The 20601-nt window shown below is 57.0% G+C and overlaps 1 protein-coding gene across 4 annotated transcripts in view; it reads right to left on the bottom strand.

Moving 5' to 3' along the window:
* Positions 1-20601, bottom strand: part of LOC144671570 (E3 ubiquitin-protein ligase CBL-like) — a 61846-nt gene that overhangs the window by 2592 nt on the left and 38653 nt on the right. The window contains exons 4-13 of one of the 4 annotated variants that reach the window (XM_078533524.1): positions 17971-18092; positions 16274-16411; positions 12810-12897; positions 11790-11921; positions 11088-11294; positions 10129-10266; positions 9078-9320; positions 7605-7705; positions 3378-3575; positions 47-111 (exon numbers count right to left, since the gene is read on the bottom strand). In XM_078533524.1, coding sequence (XP_078389650.1) covers positions 47-111; positions 3378-3575; positions 7605-7705; positions 9078-9320; positions 10129-10266; positions 11088-11294; positions 11790-11921; positions 12810-12897; positions 16274-16411; positions 17971-18092 — 1432 coding nt within the window. The remainder of the gene's footprint in view (positions 1-46; positions 112-3377; positions 3576-7604; positions 7706-9077; positions 9321-10128; positions 10267-11087; positions 11295-11789; positions 11922-12809; positions 12898-16273; positions 16412-17970; positions 18093-20601) is intronic. The other 3 variants (XM_078533525.1, XM_078533526.1, XM_078533527.1) reach the window with 3 other exon arrangements.

The raw sequence follows: 20601 nt of genomic DNA, 5'->3' as shown, positions 1-20601 counted from the left end.
CCCCTCCCCCCCACAGTGTGTGTGAGTTCGGAGTGGGTACACTAACCTGCGGGGGCTCTGGGCCCCTGTGATGTTGCTGACTCCTGTCCAGGCTGCCCGCTCTGTAAGACCCTGTGAACAGCAGGGACACTCTGTTAGAGAGGGAGAGCTGCAGGCTGAGGGCGGGAGGGTACAGGACACCCCACTCCCCAACATCCCCCCCTCCCCCCCACCAAAGGATACACTCCCCTCGCTCAGCACTGCTACCCCCTCCCCACCCCGGACTGCCTCTTACAGCCTACCCTCCCCTGACCCTCCCTCTCACTACTCCCCCCTCTACCCTCCCCTGACCCTCCTCTCACTACTCCCCCCTCCACCCTCCCCTGACCCTCCCTCTCACTACTCCCCCCTCTACCCTCCCCTGACCCTCCCTCTCACTACTCCCCCTCCACCCTCCCCTGATCCTCCCTCTCACTACTCCCCCCTCTACCCTCCCCTGACCCTCCCTCTCACTACTCCCCCCTCCACCCTCCCCTGACCCTCCCTCTCACTACTCCCCCCTCCACCCTCCCCTGACCCTCCCTCTCACTACTCCCCCCTCCACCCTCCCCTGACCCTCCCTCTCACTACTCCCCCCTCCACCCTCCCCTGACCCTCCCTCTCACTACTCCCCCCTCTACCCTCCCCTGACCCTCCCTCTCACTACTCCCCCATCCACCCTCACATGACCCCACATCCACTTCCCTCTCTTCCCTCCCCTTCCTCTCTGGGCCACTCCCACTCCACTAGCCCCTCCCCTCTTCCCTCCCACCCCCTCCCTAAACCCTCCCCTAAACCCCTGTCCCACCTCTCCTTCCCTTCCAATTCCCTCTCCCCCCCTTCCTACAACGCCCTTCCCTCTCCCTCCACTTCATTCCCCTTCCCTCCCCCTTCCCTTCCCTCCATCCCTTTCCCTCCCCTTCCCTCCATTCCCCTCCCCCTCCCCTTTCCTCCATCCACTTCCCTCGTCACCCCTTCCCTCCATTCCCCTCCCCTCCATTCCTCTCCCCTCCCCTTGATCCCCTCAACTCCCCCTTCCCTCCAACACCCTTCCCTACCCCTCCCTTTTCCTCCACCCCCTTCCCTCCATTCTCCTACCCTCCCCCTCTCCTTCCCGCCATCCCCCACCCCTTCCCCTCTCTTCCCTCCAACCCCTCTTTTCCCCTTTCCTTCACTCCCCCTCCTCTCTCCCTCCCCCTGCCCTGGGAGGAGGACCTATAGTGGAGTCTCCAGGAAGAGGCCAGCCTGAGATTACAACCCTATCTGAGGGCAGGAGGGTGGGGAAGGGGATGGTGAGTGGTGTGGTAATTTATCTCATTGTACCCTGTGTGGGGACAGGGGGAGAATTTGCCCCATTGTACCCTGTGTGCGGGCAGGGGGAGAATTTGCCCCATTGTACCCTGTATGGGGACAGGGGGAGAATTTGCCCCATTGTACCCTGTGTGGGGACAGGGGGAGAATTTACCCCATTGTACCCTGTGTGGGGACAGGGGGAGAATTTACCCCATTGTACCCTGTGTGGGGACAGGGGGAGAATTTACCCCATTGTACCCTGTGTGGGGGCAGGGGGAGAATTTACCCCATCGTACCCTGTGTGGGGGCAGGGGGAGAATTTACCCCATTGTACCCTGTGTGGGGGCAGGGGGAGAATTTACCCCATTGTACCCTGTGTGGGGGCAGGGGGAGAATTTACCCCATTGTACCCTGTGTGGGGACAGAGGGAGAATTTACCCCATTGTACCCTGTGTGGGGGCAGGGGGAGAATTTGCCCCATTGTACCCTGTGTGGGGGCAGGGGGAGAATTTGCCCCATTGTACCCTGTGTGGGGACAGGGGGAGAATTTACCCCATTGTACCCTGTGTGGGGACAGGGGGAGAATTTACCCCATTGTACCCTGTGTGGGGGCAGGGGGAGAATTTACCCCATCGTACCCTGTGTGGGGGCAGGGGGAGAATTTACCCCATTGTACCCTGTGTGGGGGCAGGGGGAGAATTTACCCCATTGTACCCTGTGTGGGGGCAGGGGGAGAATTTACCCCATTGTACCCTGTGTGGGGGCAGGGGGAGAATTTACCCCATTGTACCCTGTGTGGGGGCAGGGGGAGAATTTACCCCATTGTACCCTGTGTGGGGACAGGGGGAGAATTTGCCCCATTGTACCCTGTGTGCGGGCAGGGGGAGAATTTACCCCATTGTAGCCTGTGTGGGGACAGGGGGAGAATTTACCCCATTGTACCCTGTGTGGGGACAGGGGGAGAATTTACCCTATCATAGCCTGTGTGAGGTGGGGGGAAGAATTTACCCCATCGTACCGTGTATGAGGTGGGGGGAGAGAATTTACCCCATTGTACTCTGTGTGGGGGCAGGAGGAGAATTTACCCATCGTGCTGTGTGTGAGGTGGGGGGAAGAATTTACCCCATCGTACCGTGTATGAGGTGGGGGGAGAGAATTTACTCCATTGTGCCCTCTCTGGGGGGAGGGTGGGGGGCTGTTAACTTACCCCATTGCACCATGTGTGAGGTGGGGGGGGAAGGTAATTTACCCCATTGTACCTTGCGTGGGGGCAGGGAGGAAGGGTTTACCCCATTGTACCCTGCGTGGGGGCAGGGAGGAAGGGTTTATCCCATTGTGCCAACCCTGCCCCCACTCCCTCCACCCCACACATCGTGAGGATCGGGGCAAGGTAGCTTTCCCAGTCCTGAAGATGCCACCTAGCTGGTTCCATCGGACCATCTGGATTCAGTCTTGGGATCTTGAGGGAAAAGGTATTGGATGGAGAGACTGGAGAAGCTGGGATTGTTCTCCTTAGGGCAGAGAAGGTTAAGGGGGAGATTGAATCGAGATGTTCAAAATCATGAGGGGTTTTGGATAGAGTCAATAAGGAGAAACTGTTTCCAGCGGCAGGAGGGTCGGTAACCAGAGGGACACAGATTGAAGAGAATCGGGAAAAGAACCAGAGGGGGAGATGAGGAGAATTGTTTTTATTTCACACAGCGAGTTGTTGTGATCTGGAAGGCGCTGCCTGAAAGGGCGGTGGAAGCAGATTCAATAGGAACTTTCCAAAGGGGGAATTGGGTAAATACTTGAAGGGGAAAAATTTGCAGGGATATGGGGGAGAGCGGGACTAATTGGACAGATACTTCAAAGAGCCCAGCACAGGTGCGATGGACCGAATGGCCTCATCCTGTGCTGTGTGAGCACTTGGGACATAAAATGCCAGTTGTTGTTGGAGCTCATTGAGGATTGGTTCAAATTCTCAGTTGGCTTTGAGTTTTGAGCCATTCCACTGCCTGGTATGGACCCATCAGGCTTCCATTCATTTAAGGTCAAACACTCAATAGTGAAGGTCAAACAGTTACCATGGCGCCCAGCCACCGGCGGGTGGATATGTGACACCAGTAGGCTTGAAGGGGGTCCAGGAGCGAGTGGTGGGCGAGGTCACTGTGTAGTCATAGTCATCGTCTTCGTCTTCGTCATCGTCATCGTCATCGTCATCGTCTTCCTCGTCATCGCTGCTTGACCACTCCTCAAAGATGAAGCGTGTTCCGGGATAGGTCCTGATGGACGTCAGACAACGAGACGTGGCAGGACACGGAGAGCGACACGGAGAGAGGGAATGACACGGGGACACAGAGAGAGGGGGAGAGGTACACGGGGACACGGAGAGAGGGGGAGAGGTACACGGGGACACGGAGAGAGGGGGAGAGGTACACGGGGACACGGAGAGAGGGGGAGAGGTACACGGGGACACGGAGAGAGGGGGAGAGGTACACGGGGACACGGAGAGAGGGGGAGAGGTACACGGGGACACGGAGAGAGGGGGAGAGGTACACGGGGACACGGAGAGAGGGGGACACAGAAGGAAAGAGGGACACAGGGAAAAGGAAAGGGGGACATGGAGAAAGAGAGAGACACAGGGCCACAGTGAGAGAGAGAGAGGCAGTGATGTGGGGAGAAAGAGGGAGAGAGAGTGACTCAGCGAAAGAGAGGGACATGCATGGAAACACGGAGAGAGAGAGGGAGGGATACGGGGACAAGGAGAGAGAAGGGGAAGTGGGGACATGGAGAGAAAGGGAACACGAGGACCAGGACACACGGAGAGAGTGGGATAGGGATAGAGAACAGGGAGAGAGAAGGAACACCGAGAGAGAGGGACAGGGAGAGGGACAGAGAGAGATGGAACATTGAGAGAGAAGACATAGGTGAGAGAAGAGGGAGGGCAAGGAGAGACAGAGAGAGAGAGATGGACAAACGGGACAGGATGAAAGGAGATGGGTGTGGGCGTGGGAGAGAGAGAGAGAGAGAGAGACAGTGGGAAATGGGGAGAAACAGGGAGAAGGAGACAGAGAGAACACAGAGCCATGCAGGCAGACACACACACACAAGCACAGACACACACGCAGACACACAGACACACAGACACACACGCAGACACACAGACACACACTCAGACACACAGACACAGACACACACGCAGACACACACACAGACACACAGACACACACGCAGACACACAGACACAGACACACACGCAGACACACAGACACACACGCAGACACACACACGCAGACACACAGAGATGCACACAGGCACACAGAGAGGTACAGGGAGAGAAAATGATTGATATGATTGTGACCAGTGTGGTGCAGGTCCACACAGACAGCTTTGTTCAGTAAAGTGCCAGGGGCCCACAGGATGTTGGGCGGGGGAGGGGAGGGGTGTGGGAGGGGGAGGGGTGGGGTGGGGAAGGGGAGGGGTGGGGGAGGGGGGAGGGGAGGGGTGGGAGTGGGGAGAGGGGAGCTGCATTGGGAGGTGGAAAGCTGACAGCTATAGACTGCCAGTGATCCCATTGGGAGTGAATGGTGTCTAACTGGCACACAGAGCCGGAGTACCCCAGGCCCCACACACACAGGGAAGGGGAAACTGCAGCTGGTCCAGGAGAGGCCTCAGGCTCCAGGAGATGCCCCAGGCTCCAGGAAAGGCCCCAGGCTACAACCCTAGGCTTCAGTTCAGGCCCCAGGCCCCAGGCTCTGGGAGAGGCCCCAGGCTACAGGAGAGGCCTCAAGCTACAACCCTGGGATCCAGTTGAGGCCTCACGCTCCACGAGAGGCTCCAAGCTTCAGTAGATGCCCCAGGCTACAACCCCATGCATCAGGACAGGCCCCAGACTCCAGGACAGGCCCCAGGCTCCAGGACAGGCCCCAGGCTACAGGACAGGCCCCAGGCTACAGGAGAGGCCCCAGGCTACAGGAGAAGCCCCAGGCTACAGGAGAGGCCCCAGGCTATAGGAGAGGCCCCAGGCTCCAGGACAGGCCCCAGGCTCCAGGACAGGCCCCAGGCTCCAGGACAGGCCCCAGGCTACAGGAGAGGCCCCAGAGCTCCAAGAAAGGCCCTCGACTATAACACTGGGCTCCAGGAGAGGCCCCAAGCCCAACTCACAGAGCAGGGGAAGTGCCAGCCTCAGGAAAGGCCCCAGGCTCCAGGACAGGCCCAGGCTACAGGAGAGGCTCCAGGCTCCAGGACAGGCCCCGGGCTCCAGAACAGGCCCTGGTCTCCAGGACAGGATCCAAAGCTCTAGGAGAGGCTCCAGGCTCCAGGAAAGGCCCCAGGCCGCAGAATAGGCTCCAGGCTCCAGGGGAGGCTCCAGGCTCCAAGGGAGGTCCCAAGCCCCGCACACACACACACACACAGAGCAGAGAGACCCCAGGCTCCAAGAGAGAACCCAGGCTCCAGGCACGGCCCCAGCTCCCACGTACAGAGCGGTGGAGGCCCCAGGCTCCAGGAATGGCCCCAAGGTCAGATACACAGAGCGGGAGAGGCCCCTAGTCTCGCACCGTCAGGCCTGGGTTCACTGATCTTGGGCATGGTGCTGGCTTCACATCCCACGATTGGGAGGAGCCGTTGGGGGAGAGGTGCAGCCAGGAATCCTGCTTCCAAAGCTCCTCCTGTTGGACAGAGCGACACGAGGTGGACATGGAGTGACGGGAGGAGCGTGCTAGGCCGCAGGGAACAATAACTTCTGTGACACTCACAGTCCAGGCACGTAGACCCTAACCCTAAACCCTGAGCCTACAAGTAGCCTCACCCCAACAGCGGAGGTCTCCGTCCAGTTCCTCAATCAGCTCCCCTGAGAGATTGGGGTAGAAAGAGAGAGGGAGGCAGGAGAAAGAGAGAGAAGGCAGGAGGGAGGGAGCGAGAAAGGGGCAGGAGAGGGAGGGAGAGAAAGGGGCAGAAGAGAGGTCACAGGAGAGTGAAAGGTGCAGGAGAGAGGGGGGCAAGCGAGAGGTAGCGAAAGGGTTGTGGGAAAGAGAGCAATGGAGAGAGGGGTTGGCAGATGGAGAAGAAGTGAGGCGGGTAAGAAAGAGTGGCAGGAGAAGGGTGCGGGGAAAGAAAGAGCGAGAGGGAGAGACGCAGAGAGAGAGAGAGAGAGATAGAGGGCGGGGAGAGAGATGAGGAAGGTGGGTGAGAGGAGAGAGGGAGGGAGAGGAGAGAGAGAGCAAGAGGGGGAGAAGGAGAAGGAGAGGGGGAGGGAGAGAGAGGGAAAAGAGGAAAGAGAGAGAGAGGGAGGGGGAAAAGGGAAGGGTTTTGCTGATTTTTGGGAAACTCTTTCGAGTTATCAACAGTCACAGATTGTAACTCTTCCGAGTACAATCACAGTTCTTGGTTTCCGGGAGTGGGACACGAACCCACAACCCTCTGATTCAAAGGCGAGGGAGGGGGCTGTTATCTGGGAGAGTTAATGATGGGGGAAGGGGTGGGTTATGAACGTTAGGGGTGGGGGAGGGGTTTACAGGCTGTGGGAGGGGTTTACAGGCTGTGGGTGGGGTTTACAGGCTGTGGGTGGGGTGGGGGAGGGGTTTACAGGCTGTGGGAGGGGTTTACAGGCTGTGGGTGGGGTTTACAGGCTGTGGGTGGGGTGGGGGAGGGGTTTACAGGCTGTGGGTGGGGTGGGGGCGGGGTTTACAGGCTGTGAGTGGGGTGGGGGCGGGGTTTACAGGCTGTGGGTGGGGTGCGGGTGGGGTTTACAGGCTGTGGGAGGGGTTTACAGGCTGTTTGTGGGGTGGGGGAGGGGTTTACAGGCTGTGGGTGGGGTGGGGGCGGGGTTTACAGGCTGTGGGTGGGGTGGGGGCGGGGTTTACAGGCTGTGGGAGGGGTTTACAGGCTGTGGGTGGGGTGGGGGAGGGGTTTACAGGTTGTGGGTGGGGTGGGGGAGGGGTTTACAGGCTGTGGGTGGGGTGGGGGAGGGGTTTACAGGCTGTGGGGTGGGTTTACAGACTGTGGGAGGGGGTTACAGGCTGTGGGGTGGGTTTACAGACTGTGGGGAGGGGTTTACAGGCTGTGGGAGGGGTTTACAGGCTGTGGGAGGGGTTTACAGGCTGTGGGAGGGGTTTACAGGCTGGGGGAGGGGTTTACAGGCTGGGGGCGGGGTTTACAGGCTGTGGGCGGGGTTTACAGGCTGTGGGCGGGGTTTACAGACTGTGGGAGGGGTTTACAGGTTGTGGGAGGGGTTTACAGGCTGTGGGAGGGGTTTACAGGTTGTGGCAGGGGTTTCCAGGCTGTGGGCAGGGTGGGGGGTCTTCACTCACTGTGTAGTTGCCCCCGAGGTGCCTGGTTGGCCACTTGACAGCGTCACGGACGGCAGTGGCTCCTGGTACTTTGGTTCCACTGCAATCCCATTGGTCGTTCCCTGGGCAGAGGCAGAAGGTCAAAGGTTAGGTGGGCTTGACACAGTAAATAAGCCCCCTCCCCACAAACACCCCAGCCCACAACTACCCTCACCCACCCCCCCCCCGGTCAAACCCACACTCCCAAGTGCCGGCTGGGAGGCGAACAGCTTAGTGGCTGCACCCGCTGCTGAGGAATGCACTGTGGGAGCCCCTTACCCACCCCCTGAGTCGAATGTGGCGGCAGCGGATTAGCTATTCAACTCAGTGAGGAATCACTCACCCCTTATGAAAAGCCCCCATAGAAGCACAGAAGCTGGTGGAGCTTTCAGGAGTTTCCTTCAGCCTCTTGTGCTCTACCTTCTCATCCCCTACCCCCTCCTCCCTATTGCTCTTACAGCACCTCAGGACACCTCAAAGGACTCCATCTGTACTGACCCTCCGACAGTGCAGCACTCCCTCAGTACCGACCCTCCGACAGTGCAGCACTCCCTCAGTACTGACCCTCCGACAGTGCAGCACTCCCTCAGTACTGACCCTCCGACAGTGCAGCACTCCCTCAGTACTGACCCTCTGACAGTGCAGCGCTCCCTCAGTACTGACCCTCCACAGTGCAGCATTCCCTCAGTACTGACCCTCTGACAGTGCAGCATTCACTCAGTACTGACCCTCCGACAGTGCAGCATTCCCTCAGTACTGACCCTCCGACAGTGCAGCACTCCCTCAGTACTGACCCTCCGACAGTGCAGCGCTCCCTCAGTACTGACCCTCCGACAGTGCAGCACTCCCTCAGCACTGACCCTCTGACAGTGCAGCACTCTCTCAGTACTGACCCTCCGACAGTGCAGCACTCCCTCAGTACTGACCCTCCGACAGGGCAGCACTCCCTCAGTACTGACCCTCCGACAGTGCAGCACTCCCTCAGTACTGACCCTCCGACAGTGCAGCACTCCCTCAGTACTGACCCTCCGACAGTGCAGCACTCCCTCAGTACTGACCCTCTGACAGTGCAGCACTCCCTCAGTACTGACCCTCTGACAGTGCAGCACTCCCTCAGCACTGTCCCTCCGACAGTGCAGCACTCCCTCGGCACTGACCCTCTGACAGTGCAGCACTCCCTCAGTACTGACCCTCTGACAGTGCAGCACTCCCTCAGTACTGACCCTCCGACAGTGCAGCACTCCCTCAGTACTGACCCTCCGACTGTGCAGCACTCCCTCAGTACTGACCCTCCGACTGTGCAGCACTCCCTCAGTACTGACCCTCCGACAGTGCAGCACTCCCTCAGTACTGACAGGCCCTATGCGAGCCCTGCTGCCTCCCCCCACCCCCAACCCCACTTCGAATGCAGTCATTCCCCTCCCCACGGTTGAACAGCCGAGTGCCGCGACTCACCGAACTGGCGCGCTGTCTGTCCGGCGCCTTCCCGCCGACGATGAGGTCCATGGCGGTCAGCTCCGTGTCGCGCTGCCTCTGATTGGCTGGCCGCTCTCGGATGGGCGGGGCTGGCCGTTGGGCAGTGCCCACGGCCCAGGGCTGCACGGCGGGCACACCAGGGAGAGGTCGGCTCTTCATCCAGTCCAGGAGTGCGGCGCTGACCGGCCGCTCGGGCAGGGGAGGATTCGCCGTTGCCCTGGGCTAGCAGACAAGGGAAGGGCGGCAGCCATTTAGTCGTCGCTCATCCTCCAGCTCCCCAGCATCAATCCCCTCCCCGACTCCCCTCCCCACCACCACCAAGACCCCTGCTAATCTTCCCCAGCGTATAAGATGCCCCACCCTCCGAGCCCGCACGTACTCAACCTGGTAGTCAATACTCGTGATATTCGACTGTGGTAGGCATCACATCAACAATCCTCCTGCCGCTGCAGGAGCCCTGGTTGACTTGCCCCCCCTCCCCCTCCACTTCCCGCTAGCAGACGGCCGGGGTGTGCCAAGCTTCAACCCCACCCCCCCCTCCGGCACTGGCCACTGACCCTTGGTCTGGGACGACCTGCAGGCGGGAGAGTCGCTCCTGCGGCGCTGGTAAGGCGGGTGGGGTGATCGGCACTGGGCTGCTGGCGCCATGGGCGGGGGCCAAAGCTGGCCGAGCCGGGTGGGCCGTCGGGCTTTGGGGTGGCAGAGGTCGTGTGCAGAGGGTGGGGTGGGGGGGGTGGAGGAGGGCACTGCGGGGGTGGGGCTTGCCATGAGGATGCCGGTGGTGGTGGTGGTGGTGGTCGAGGCCCAGGGATTGGTTGTCAGGTCAGAGGCCGGTGGGGAAGTTCGGCGGGAGGTCGGGGAGCGGGTGGATGGTGGGAGGGTTGTGTCGGAGGTCGGCGGAGAGCAGGGTGTCGGGGTTTGGAGCGGAGGTCAGGGGGCAGAGGTCGGAGGGTAGGCAATAGCTGGAGATCAGAGGTTGGTGGAGGATGGGGCGGGGGCCGGACAGCGGAGGTCAGGGGTAACTGCTCACCTTGGTTGCCGTGCCCAGACTCCTGACTCCAGGAGAAGCGTTGCTTCGAGCCTGAAGCAGGTCTGTCCGTGGTGGAACCGCTGGTGGGGTGAGATTCAGGCCGGCTGGAGGCATCGACGATGCAGTTTGTTCAACCTGCTGAATAGAACAAACAAACAGGTCATTGCCTCAACCCTCAGTCAACATGGAGATCAGACACAACCACAGAAACTCACACAACTCACAGATCCACACACCGAGTCCACACACACACAGACACAGACACACACGCAAACAGACATGCACACACAGACACGCACACACAGACACAAACACACACAAATGCACCTGCATACAAACACGCATGGACACAAACAAACACACAAAATCACACAGACACACACAAACACACACACAGACATAAGCACACACACAAATACACATGAAGACATGCACACACACACACACAAACACACACATGCACCTGGACACAAACACACGCACACATGTACAGGCACACAAATGAGCACACAAACACACACACAGACATAAGCACGCACACAAATACACACACATGCATACAAACAGACACAAATATAGACAGAAACACACACACAAATGCACATGCATCCACACAGACATAAACACACACCCACAAACACGCAGAGACACAAATGCACACATGCAAACACACACACACTTAAACACACCCACATACACAAACACGGACATAAACACACACACAGACACACAAAAACAAACACACACACAATTACACACACAAACGCACACAGAAACATACAGGCACACAAACAAACAGACATGCAGACGCACACACTGACACAAACACACACACACACACACACACACAAACACAAACACACACATGAACAAACACACACACATAAACACACAAAAACACACACAAATGCTCACACTGACACAAACACACACACACACACACACACACAGCCCCGAACCTTGTTGAGGGCAGCCAGCTTGTCCATCAGAAGCGCCACGTCCTCGAAGTTATCTTCCTCCTCGTCCTCCTCCAGGACCTGGTTGGTTGGCAGAGCGTCCTTGCTTATTTGCGATTGGCCGTGCCGGGGTTGGAATGGATCCACCACGATGGACTCCATGCCTTTGATCTCACAGCGGCAGAACGGGCAGCTGTGGCCATCGGACTCCTGGCAGGGGTCACAGGTCACAGTGCAGGGTCAGTGGACGGAGTGGGACAACATCCCGCCTACTCCCCTTAGATGAGAATCCGACTGCGCAGGAGGAGGCCATTCAGCCCATCGTGCCTGTGCTGGCTCTTTGATAGATCTATTCAATTAGCCCCACTCTCCCCCCTGCTCTTTCCCACATCGCTCTGTGAATTTTTCCCCTTCAACTATTTATCCAATTCCCCCTTTTGAACGTTCCCCTATTGAATCTGCTTCCACCGCCCTTTCAGGCAGCGCCTTCCAGATCACAACAACTCGCTGTGTCAAAAAAAATAATTCTCCTCATCTCCCCCCCTGGTTCTTTTCCCGATTCTCTTCAATCTGTGTCCCCTCTGGTTACCGACCCTCCTGCCGCTGGAAACAGTTTCTCCTTATTGACTCTATCCAAACTCCTCATGATGGTGGGGGGGGGGGTGGGGGTGGGGCGAGGATGGGTTGGCGAGGGCGGGCACGTACCTGCCAGGCGGTGAGGCAGGTGTTACACATCAGGTGCCCGCAGGGCTCGATCTTCACGTCCTTATCGTGCTCGGTGCAGATCTTACAGAGCTGGAAGGTGGAACCGATGTCGCAGTATAACTCGTACTGCTCCTGTAGAGAGTGTGGGAGGGGAAGGATGAGGTCGTTACACAGCGTCTGGTTCCCCCTCCCCTCCCCCAGTATATCGCCCAGCCCCCCCACCCCACCTCCGGCACTTCAAGCTGATATTTGGTGCCCATCCCTCGAGACCCTTAAAAAGGTGTTTTTTTGACCTACGGGGGACCATAGAACGATTACAGAGCAGAAGGAGGCCATTCGGGCCCTCTGTGTCTGTGCCGGCCCCCTGCAAGACTGATTCACCACTCCCCCCCAACCCCCTGCTATTTCTCCGTAGCCCCACAAACCTGTTCTCTTCGGAGAATCCCCCTTTTTGAAAGCCTCGATTCAGGCTGCCGCCCCCAGTCTCTCGGGCAGCGCGTCCCAGACCCTAACCCCACTGGCTGCGTGCAAGAGTTTCCCCCTCATGTCTCCGTTGCTCCTTTTCCCAACCCCCTTAAACTGGCGTCGCCTTTTTCTTGATCCTTCCGCAGTTTCTCCCGATCCCGATCCCGATCCCTGGTGATTTTGGACGCCTCGCTCCAATCTCCTCCCGACCCTCTCTCCTCCAAGGGGAACAGACCCAGCTTCTCCAACCTCTCCACCTCACTGAAGTTCCTCATCCCTGGAACCGTACCCGTGAACCTTTTCTGCACCCGCTCGAACACCGCCACCTCCTTCCTAAAGTGCGCCGATCAGAACTGAACACAATACTCTAGTTGAGGCTGAACCAGTGTTTTATACAGGTTTAACATAACTTCTCTGAGAAAGGTAGGGAGATCACTGTAATCAGAGGTCAAGGACACGCGCAGGTCAGTGAAGAACATTCCTCTACCTCCTGCCCAATAGCCCTGGCCCAATCCCAATGGAATGGTCAACCTTGTCCCGTCCAGCGTCACTAACCTGAGAGACCTGGATATGATCTTGTCTGAAAGGTTCACACAATCCGCTTAGATCTGGATTAAAGTCACGGCCATCAGGGTAGAGGTAACTGCGGAGAAAGAGAGAGAAAAAGTCCATCAGGGTCACAGGATTAGCGTCAGGGACCCTGTTTAAAGAGGGAGTCTCTCCGTCAGGGACCCTGTTTAAAGAGGGAGTCTCTCCGTCAGGGACCCTGTTTAAAGAGGGAGTCTCTCACTCAGGGACCCTGTTTAAAGAGGGAGTCTCTCCGTCAGGGACCCTGTTTAAAGAGGGAGTCTCTCCCTCGGGGACCCTGTTTAAAGAGGGAGTCTCTCCGTCAGGGACCCTGTTTAAAGAGGGAGTCTCTCACTCAGGGACCCTGTTTAAAGAGGGAGTCTCTCCGTCAGGGACCCTGTTTAAAGAGGGAGTCTCTCCCTCGGGGACCCTGTTTAAAGAGGGAGTCTCTCCGTCAGGGACCCTGTTTAAAGAGGGAGTCTCTCACTCAGGGACCCTGTTTAAAGAGGGAATCTCTCCGTCAGGGACCCTGTCTAAAGAGGGAGTCTCTCCGTCAGGGACCCTGTCTAAAGAGGGAGTCTCTCCCTCGGGGAACCTGTTTAAAGAGGGAGTCTCTCCTTCAGGGACCCTGTTTAAAGAGGGAGTCTCTCCATCAGGGACCCTGTTTAAAGAGGGAGTCTCTCCGTCAGGGACCCTGTCTAAAGAGGGAGTCTCTCCCTCGGGGACCCTGTCTAAAGAGGGAGTTTCTCCATCAGGGACCCTGTTTAAAGAGGGAGTCTCTCCGTCAGGGACCCTGGTTAAAGAGGGAGTCTCGCTTTCAGGGACCCTGTTTAAAGAGGGAGTCTCTCCGTCGGGGACCCTGTTTAAAGAGGGAGTCTCTCACTCAGGGACCCTGTTTAAAGAGGGAGTCTCTCCGTCGGGGACCCTGTTTAAAGAGGGAGTCTCTCCGTCAGGGACCCTGTTTAAAGAGGGAGTCTCTCCGTCAGGGACCCTGTTTAAAGAGGGAGTCTCTCCCTCGGGGACCCTGTTTAAAGAGGGAATCTCTCCGTCAGGGACCCTGTTTAAAGAGGGAGTCTCTCCGTCGGGGACCCTGTTTAAAGAGGGAGTCTCTCCCTCTGGGACCCTGTTTAAAGAGGGAGTCTCTCACTCAGGGACCCTGTTTAAAGAGGGAGTCTCTCCGTCAGGGACCCTGTTTAAAGAGGGAGTCTCTCCGTCAGGGACCCTGTTTAAAGAGGGAGTCTCCCTCGGGGACCCTGTTTAAAGAGGGAGTCTCTCCGTCAGGGACCCTGTTTAAAGAGGGAGTCTCTCACTCAGGGACCCTGTTTAAAGAGGGAGTCTCTCTGTCAGGGACCCTGTTTAAAGAGGGAGGCTCTCACTCAGGGACCCTGTTTAAAGAGGGAGTCTCTCACTCAGGGACCCTGTTTAAAGAGGGAGTCTCTCCATCAGGGACCCTGTTTAAAGAGGGAATCTCTCCGTCAGGGACCCTGTTTAAAGAGGGAGTCTCTCCGTCAGGTACCCTGTTTAAAGAGGGAGTCTCTCCGTCAGGGACCCTGTTTAAAGAGGGAGTCTCTCACTCAGGGACCCTGTTTAAAGAGGGAGTCTCTCTGTCAGGGACCCTGTTTAAAGAGGGAGGCTCTCACTCAGGGACCCTGTTTAAAGAGGGAGTCTCTCACTCAGGGACCCTGTTTAAAGAGGGAGTCTCTCCATCAGGGACCCTGTTTAAAGAGGGAATCTCTCCGTCAGGGACCCTGTTTAAAGAGGGAGTCTCTCCGTCAGGTACCCTGTTTAAAGAGGGAGTCTCTCCGTCAGGGACCCTGTTTAAAGAGGGAGTCTCTCCATCAGGGACCCTGTTTAAAGAGGGAGTCTCTCCATCAGGGACCCTGTTTAAAGAGGGAGTCTCTCCGTCGGGGACCCTGTTTAAAGAGGGAGTCTCTCACTCAGGGACCCTGTTTAAAGAGGGAGTCTCTCCGTCAGGGACCCTGTTTAAAGAGGGAGTCTCTCCGTCAGGGACCCTGTTTAAAGAGGGAGTCTCCCTCGGGGACCCTGTTTAAAGAGGGAGTCTCTCCGTCAGGGACCCTGTTTAAAGAGGGAGTCTCTCACTCAGGGACCCTGTTTAAAGAGGGAGTCTCTCACTCAGGGACCCTGTTTAAAGAGGGAGTCTCTCTGTCAGGGACCCTGTTTAAAGAGGGAGGCTCTCACTCAGGGACCCTGTTTAAAGAGGGAGTCTCTCACTCAGGGACCCTGTTTAAAGAGGGAGTCTCTCCATCAGGGACCCTGTTTAAAGAGGGAATCTCTCCGTCAGGGACCCTGTTTAAAGAGGGAGTCTCTCCGTCAGGGACCCTGTTTAAAGAGGGAGTCTCTCCGTCAGGGACCCTGTTTAAAGAGGGAGTCTCTCCGTCAGGTACCCTGTTTAAAGAGGGAGTCTCTCCGTCAGGGACCCTGTTTAAAGAGGGAGTCTCTCCATCAGGGACCCTGTTTAAAGAGGGGGTCTCTCCGTCAGGGACCCTGTTTAAAGAGGGAGTCTCTCCATCAGGGACCCTGTTTAAAGAGGGTGTCTCTCCCTCGGGGACCCTGTTTAAAGAGGGAGTCTCTCCATCAGGGACCCTGTTTAAAGAGGGAGTCTCTCCATCAGGGACCCTGTTTAAAGAGGGAGTCTCTCCGTCAGGGACCCTGTTTAAAGAGGGAGTCTCTCCATCAGGGATCCTGTTTAAAGAGGGAGTCTCCCCTTCAGCGATTACTCTCAATATATTTTAAGGGGGACACTGGGTAAACACTCAAGGGAGAAAGCGATAGAAGGAGATGGGGCTGAGATGAAGAGGGGTTGGGAGGGCACTGCTATGGAACAGATGGGCTGAGCGGCCTTTCTGTGGTGTAAAATTCTGTAACCCAAGATATGGATAAAAACCTGACAACGAATTACACAGAACATCGAGCACAGAGACAGGTCCTTCAGCCCAAGTGATCCATGCTGGCCCCAGCCTCCTCCCACTCGAATTACCCCTTCCCTCTTAACCACCTTGACTCCTTTCCCCCTTCAAGAAGCATCAACCCTTCCCCCTTTAAATGTCTCCATCCTATTCCCCTCCACCACCCCCTGTGGGAGCGAGTTCCACATTCTCCCCACTCGCTGGGTGAAGACATTTCTCCCGCGTTCCCAGTTGGATTTATTAGTGACTGTCTTATATTGAAGGCCTCAAGTTCAGGCCTCTCCCACAATCAGTGGAAACATCTTATCTACCCTTTCGAAACCCTTTAATAATCTTAAAGATCTCTATCAGGCCACCTCTCTGCCATCTCTTTTCTAGAGTAAACCGCCCCAGCCTGTTCGATCTTTCCTGATCGGTTTAACCTCTCAGTTCATCGTGAATCTCTTCCCCCCAGTGCCTGGCTATTCAGTTTGTAATACGGAGACCGGAACTATCCACCCTGCTCGGACTGTGGCCTTTACTCACAAGCCTTCACGTTGGCCCTCGATGAGGGCCTGGAAGAGAGGTTTGTTCTGGGGGATGGTCTGTAAGATGCCCCCGTCGTCGGTCACGTAGCCAATGGCCCACTGCCCCATCCGTGTGCAGCTCAGCCGGAAGATGTAGCTGTGAAGGGGAACAAGAGACACCGTGTGGTGATACAACATGGATACATACACATGCACACACACACGCACACACACACACACACACACACGTGTGCGCACACACACACACAAACACACACACACACACAAGCACACACACATGCACACAAACACACACTAGCACAGCACACGCACACACACACGTGCACACGCACGCCCACACATGCACATGCACACACACACCTGCACATGCAAACACACAAATGCACACACGCATGTGCACACAAACACATGCACACACACACAAGCACAGAGAGACACGCAAAGACAGAAGCAGACACAGACACAGAAGGACAGACAGAGAAGCGCAAACAGGCAGAGACACAGAGAGAAAGGAAACAGACACAGTTTTGCACAGCCAGGCACACACACACAGACAGACACAGAGACACACACACAGATACACGGAGAGACAGACACAGACAGAGAGAGACACAGGCACAGAGAGACAGACACAGATACATGGAGAGACAGACACAGAGACAGAGAGAGACACAGACACAGAGAGACAGACACAGAGACAGAGAGAGACACAGAGACAGAGAGAGACACAGACAGACACAGAGAGACAGACACAGAGACAGAGAAAGACACAGACACAGACACAGAGAGACAGACACAGAGACAGAGAGAGACACAGACAGACACAGAGAGACAGACACAGAGACAGAGGAACAGGCAGAGGCACATACATACACACAAAGACAGACAGAAACTGAGGCACAGAGACAAGGATGCAGAATCAAAGAGACACAGAATCCACATAGACACAGACAGACAGGTATAGACAGCCAAGTATAGACAGATAGATAGACACAGACACAAAAACAAGGACAGACAGGAACACACAGACTCACACACACACACACAGACACAGAGTCAGGGAGACAGACAGAGGCACATACATAGATACAGACAGATAGACACAAACACAAAGACAGGCACAGACAAACAGAGACATAAAGGCAGAGAGACAGATGCATATACACTGAGACACACACACACACACACAATGCTTCACTCTCGCTGTATAAAGTCTTGCATTTCTGTTTGCAGTTTCATAACCTCAGACGCCTTACAGCCACTTAAGTCCTTTTTGAAAATGTGGTCACTGTTGTACTGTAAGGAACACGTCAGCCAATTAATGCACAGCAAGCTCCCACAAACAGCAATGCGACAATGACCCAGATCACCTGTTTTCAGTGATGGTTGAGGGATAAATATTGGACCCGGGACACCGGGGAGAACTAACCACCGCCCCACTCTGCTCTCCTTCCATGGAGTATCCACGGGATCTTTAACAACCACCTGAGAGTGCAGACCCAGGGCTCGCTTTAACACTTCATGTGAAAGACAGCACCTCAGGCAGTGCAGCACTCCCTCAGCATGGTGCTAAGAGTGTCAGCTTCGATTGCTGAGCTCATTGGTGTCTGGAGCGGGACTTGAACCCCACAACCACCCTGAGTCTGAGGCGGAGCAAGTTCAACGCTGTACATTGAGACTGGCCGAGACGATTACCTGGCGGGTTTCTGGGTGTAGTGCTGGAGTCTAGCCTTCACCTCGTCGTAGGTCAGGAAGGCCATGTAACCTGGGTGGGTGACAGCAAGGCAGTTCCAGTTCTTCAGCAGCGAAGGCCAAGGCTGGGGATGGAAAACAAGCAGCCCGTCAGCAACCACGGAACATTCCGGCATCACGCGCGACCAAGAGCTTCCCACCCGCTCATGGGCTAACCCCCGTTCTCCTCTCAGGTTGGGACGTAGACAACGGTAACTGGCGGGGAAGGTGCGGGGAGCTGGTGGGGAGAATTATCAATTGCATCGCTCCCACTGAGAGGGACAGCACAGACAGGATGGGCTAAATGGTCATCTTCTGGGTTATAGGATTGCAGTCTGGAGTTTCCATGTGGAGTATTGTTCTACTGCACTTTCACAGGGCTGCTCTGTGTTTCACATCTCATCAAAAAGACAGTACATCTGACAGTGCAGCACTCCCTCAGTACTGACCCTCCGACGGTGCAGCACTCCCTCAGTACTGACCCTCCGACAGTGCAGCACTCCCTCAGTACTGACCCTCCGACAGTGCAGCACTCCCTCAGTACTGACCCTCCGACAGTGCAGCACTCCCTCAGTACTGACCCTCTGACAGTGCAGCACTCCCTCAGTACTGACCCTCTGACAGTGCAGCGCTCCCTCAGCACTGACCCTCTGACAGTGCAGCACTCCCTCAGTACTGACCCTCTGACAGTGCAGCACTCCCTCAGTACTGACCCTCCGACAGTGCAGCACTCCCTCAGTACTGACCCTCTGACAGTGCAGCGCTCCCTCAGCACTGACCCTCTGACAGTGCAGCACTCCCTCAGTACTGACCCTCTGACAGTGCAGCACTCCCTCAGTACTGACCCTCCGACAGTGCAGCGCTCCCTCAGTACTGACCCTCTGACAGTGCAGCGCTCCCTCAGCACTGACCCTCTGACAGTGCAGCACTCCCTCAGTACTGGCCCTCTGACAGTGCAGCGCTCCCTCAGTACTGACCCTCTGACAGTGCAGCACTCCCTCAGTACTGACCCTCCGACAGTGCAGCACTCCCTCAGTACTTACCCTCCGACAGTGCAGCACTCCCTCAGTACTGACCCTCTGACAGTGCAGCACTCCTTCAGTACTGACCCTGTGACAGTGCAGCACTCCCTCAGTACTGACCCTCCGACAGTACAGCACTCCCTCAGTACTGACCCTCCGACAGTGCAGCACTCCCTCAGTACTGACCCTCTGACAGTGCAGCAATCCCTCAGTACTGACCCTCCGACAGTGCAGCGCTCCCTCAGCACTGACCCTCCGACAGTGCAGCGCTCCCTCAGTACTGACCCTCCGACAGTGCAGCACTCCCTCAGTACTGACCCTCCGACAGTGCAACACTCCCTCAGCACTGATCCTCCGACAGTGCAGCACTCCCTCAGTCCTGACCCTCTGACAGTGCGGCACTCCCTCAGTACTGACCCTCCGACAGTGCAGCGCTCCCTCAGTCCTGACCCTCTGACAGTGCGGCACTCCCTCAGTACTGACCCTCCGACAGTGCAGCACTCCCTCAGTCCTGACCCTCTGACAGTGCGGCACTCCCTCAGTACTGACCCTCCGACAGTGCAGCACTCCCTCAGTACTGACCCTCCGACAGTGCAGCACTCCCTCAGTCCTGACCCTCTGACAGTGCAGCACTCCCTCAGTACTGACCCTCTGACAGTGCAGCACCCCCTCGGTACAGTAGAGTGTTGCAGATTACGGGTTTTAGCCTCTGTGCTTGGCCTTGACCCTTGACCCTTCTCGCTGCGCGGGGCGAGTGCAGCCAGCTCTGCGGAACCCGCGGGACCCCTGGCCGGTGGCCGACTCAGGGCCTCAAGCCCTCCGGCCCGTGGGCACCCAAGCGTCCTCGCCGGGGTGGGGTCGGGGGGGGCGGGTCGGGGGGGCGCGGGGGGAGGGGAGGGGGGAAACCTTGCCCCCCCCGCCCCCCTCCTTGCCCGTCTCCGTGAGCAACGCCCGGCCCGGGGTTTGGAACCGTCAGCCACCCGGGGGGTGACAAGGTCACTGGTCAGCCCAGCAGGTGGAAAGTTCCGGCAGCTCGTGGAGAGGAAGTAGCTGTCGAGTCTCTCGAGCTCGTGTGGTTTAGTCGCCATGGCAACCGGGGTGGCCGCACTCTCTTAGCGCTGTCTGTTCTGGGCGGGGGCACAGCCCAGGGATGATGGTGAGGAGACGTTATCGGCCTCAGTGACCAAAACCAGACAGACTGAAACCCAGGGGGATTAGCAGCACCAATTTCCCGCCAGCAAGCGATGAAACCTTGTTTTTATCAAAAACTTATCTTCGTCTTAAGTCGCTGTCTTCGCCCCACCTTGCACCCTATTTTCTGTCTTCTTCTCCCCCCGGACCCCACCCCCACAAGGGGCCCATGTGTCACGTTGATCTTTCACCCAGCGCTTCCCCCGGTCCTGCTCTTATCACATTCTGCTTAACGCCACCATTAGCACCTCCTCTAGTCCTTATCGCTACCCTTCACACTCCCTTTGACCGTCTGCCCATGACATCTGTGTCAAGCTGTCCTTTGCCCCCACCTATCGCTGGCTTTCTACCCAGCCTCACCCCCTACCCCCCGATGAAACAG

Source organism: Cetorhinus maximus, chromosome 33 (genome assembly GCF_964194155.1).
Source record: "Cetorhinus maximus chromosome 33, sCetMax3.hap1.1, whole genome shotgun sequence".
In the NCBI taxonomy this organism is placed as follows: Eukaryota; Metazoa; Chordata; class Chondrichthyes; order Lamniformes; family Cetorhinidae; genus Cetorhinus; species Cetorhinus maximus.
This window is presented reverse-complemented; position numbering and strand designations above follow the sequence as displayed.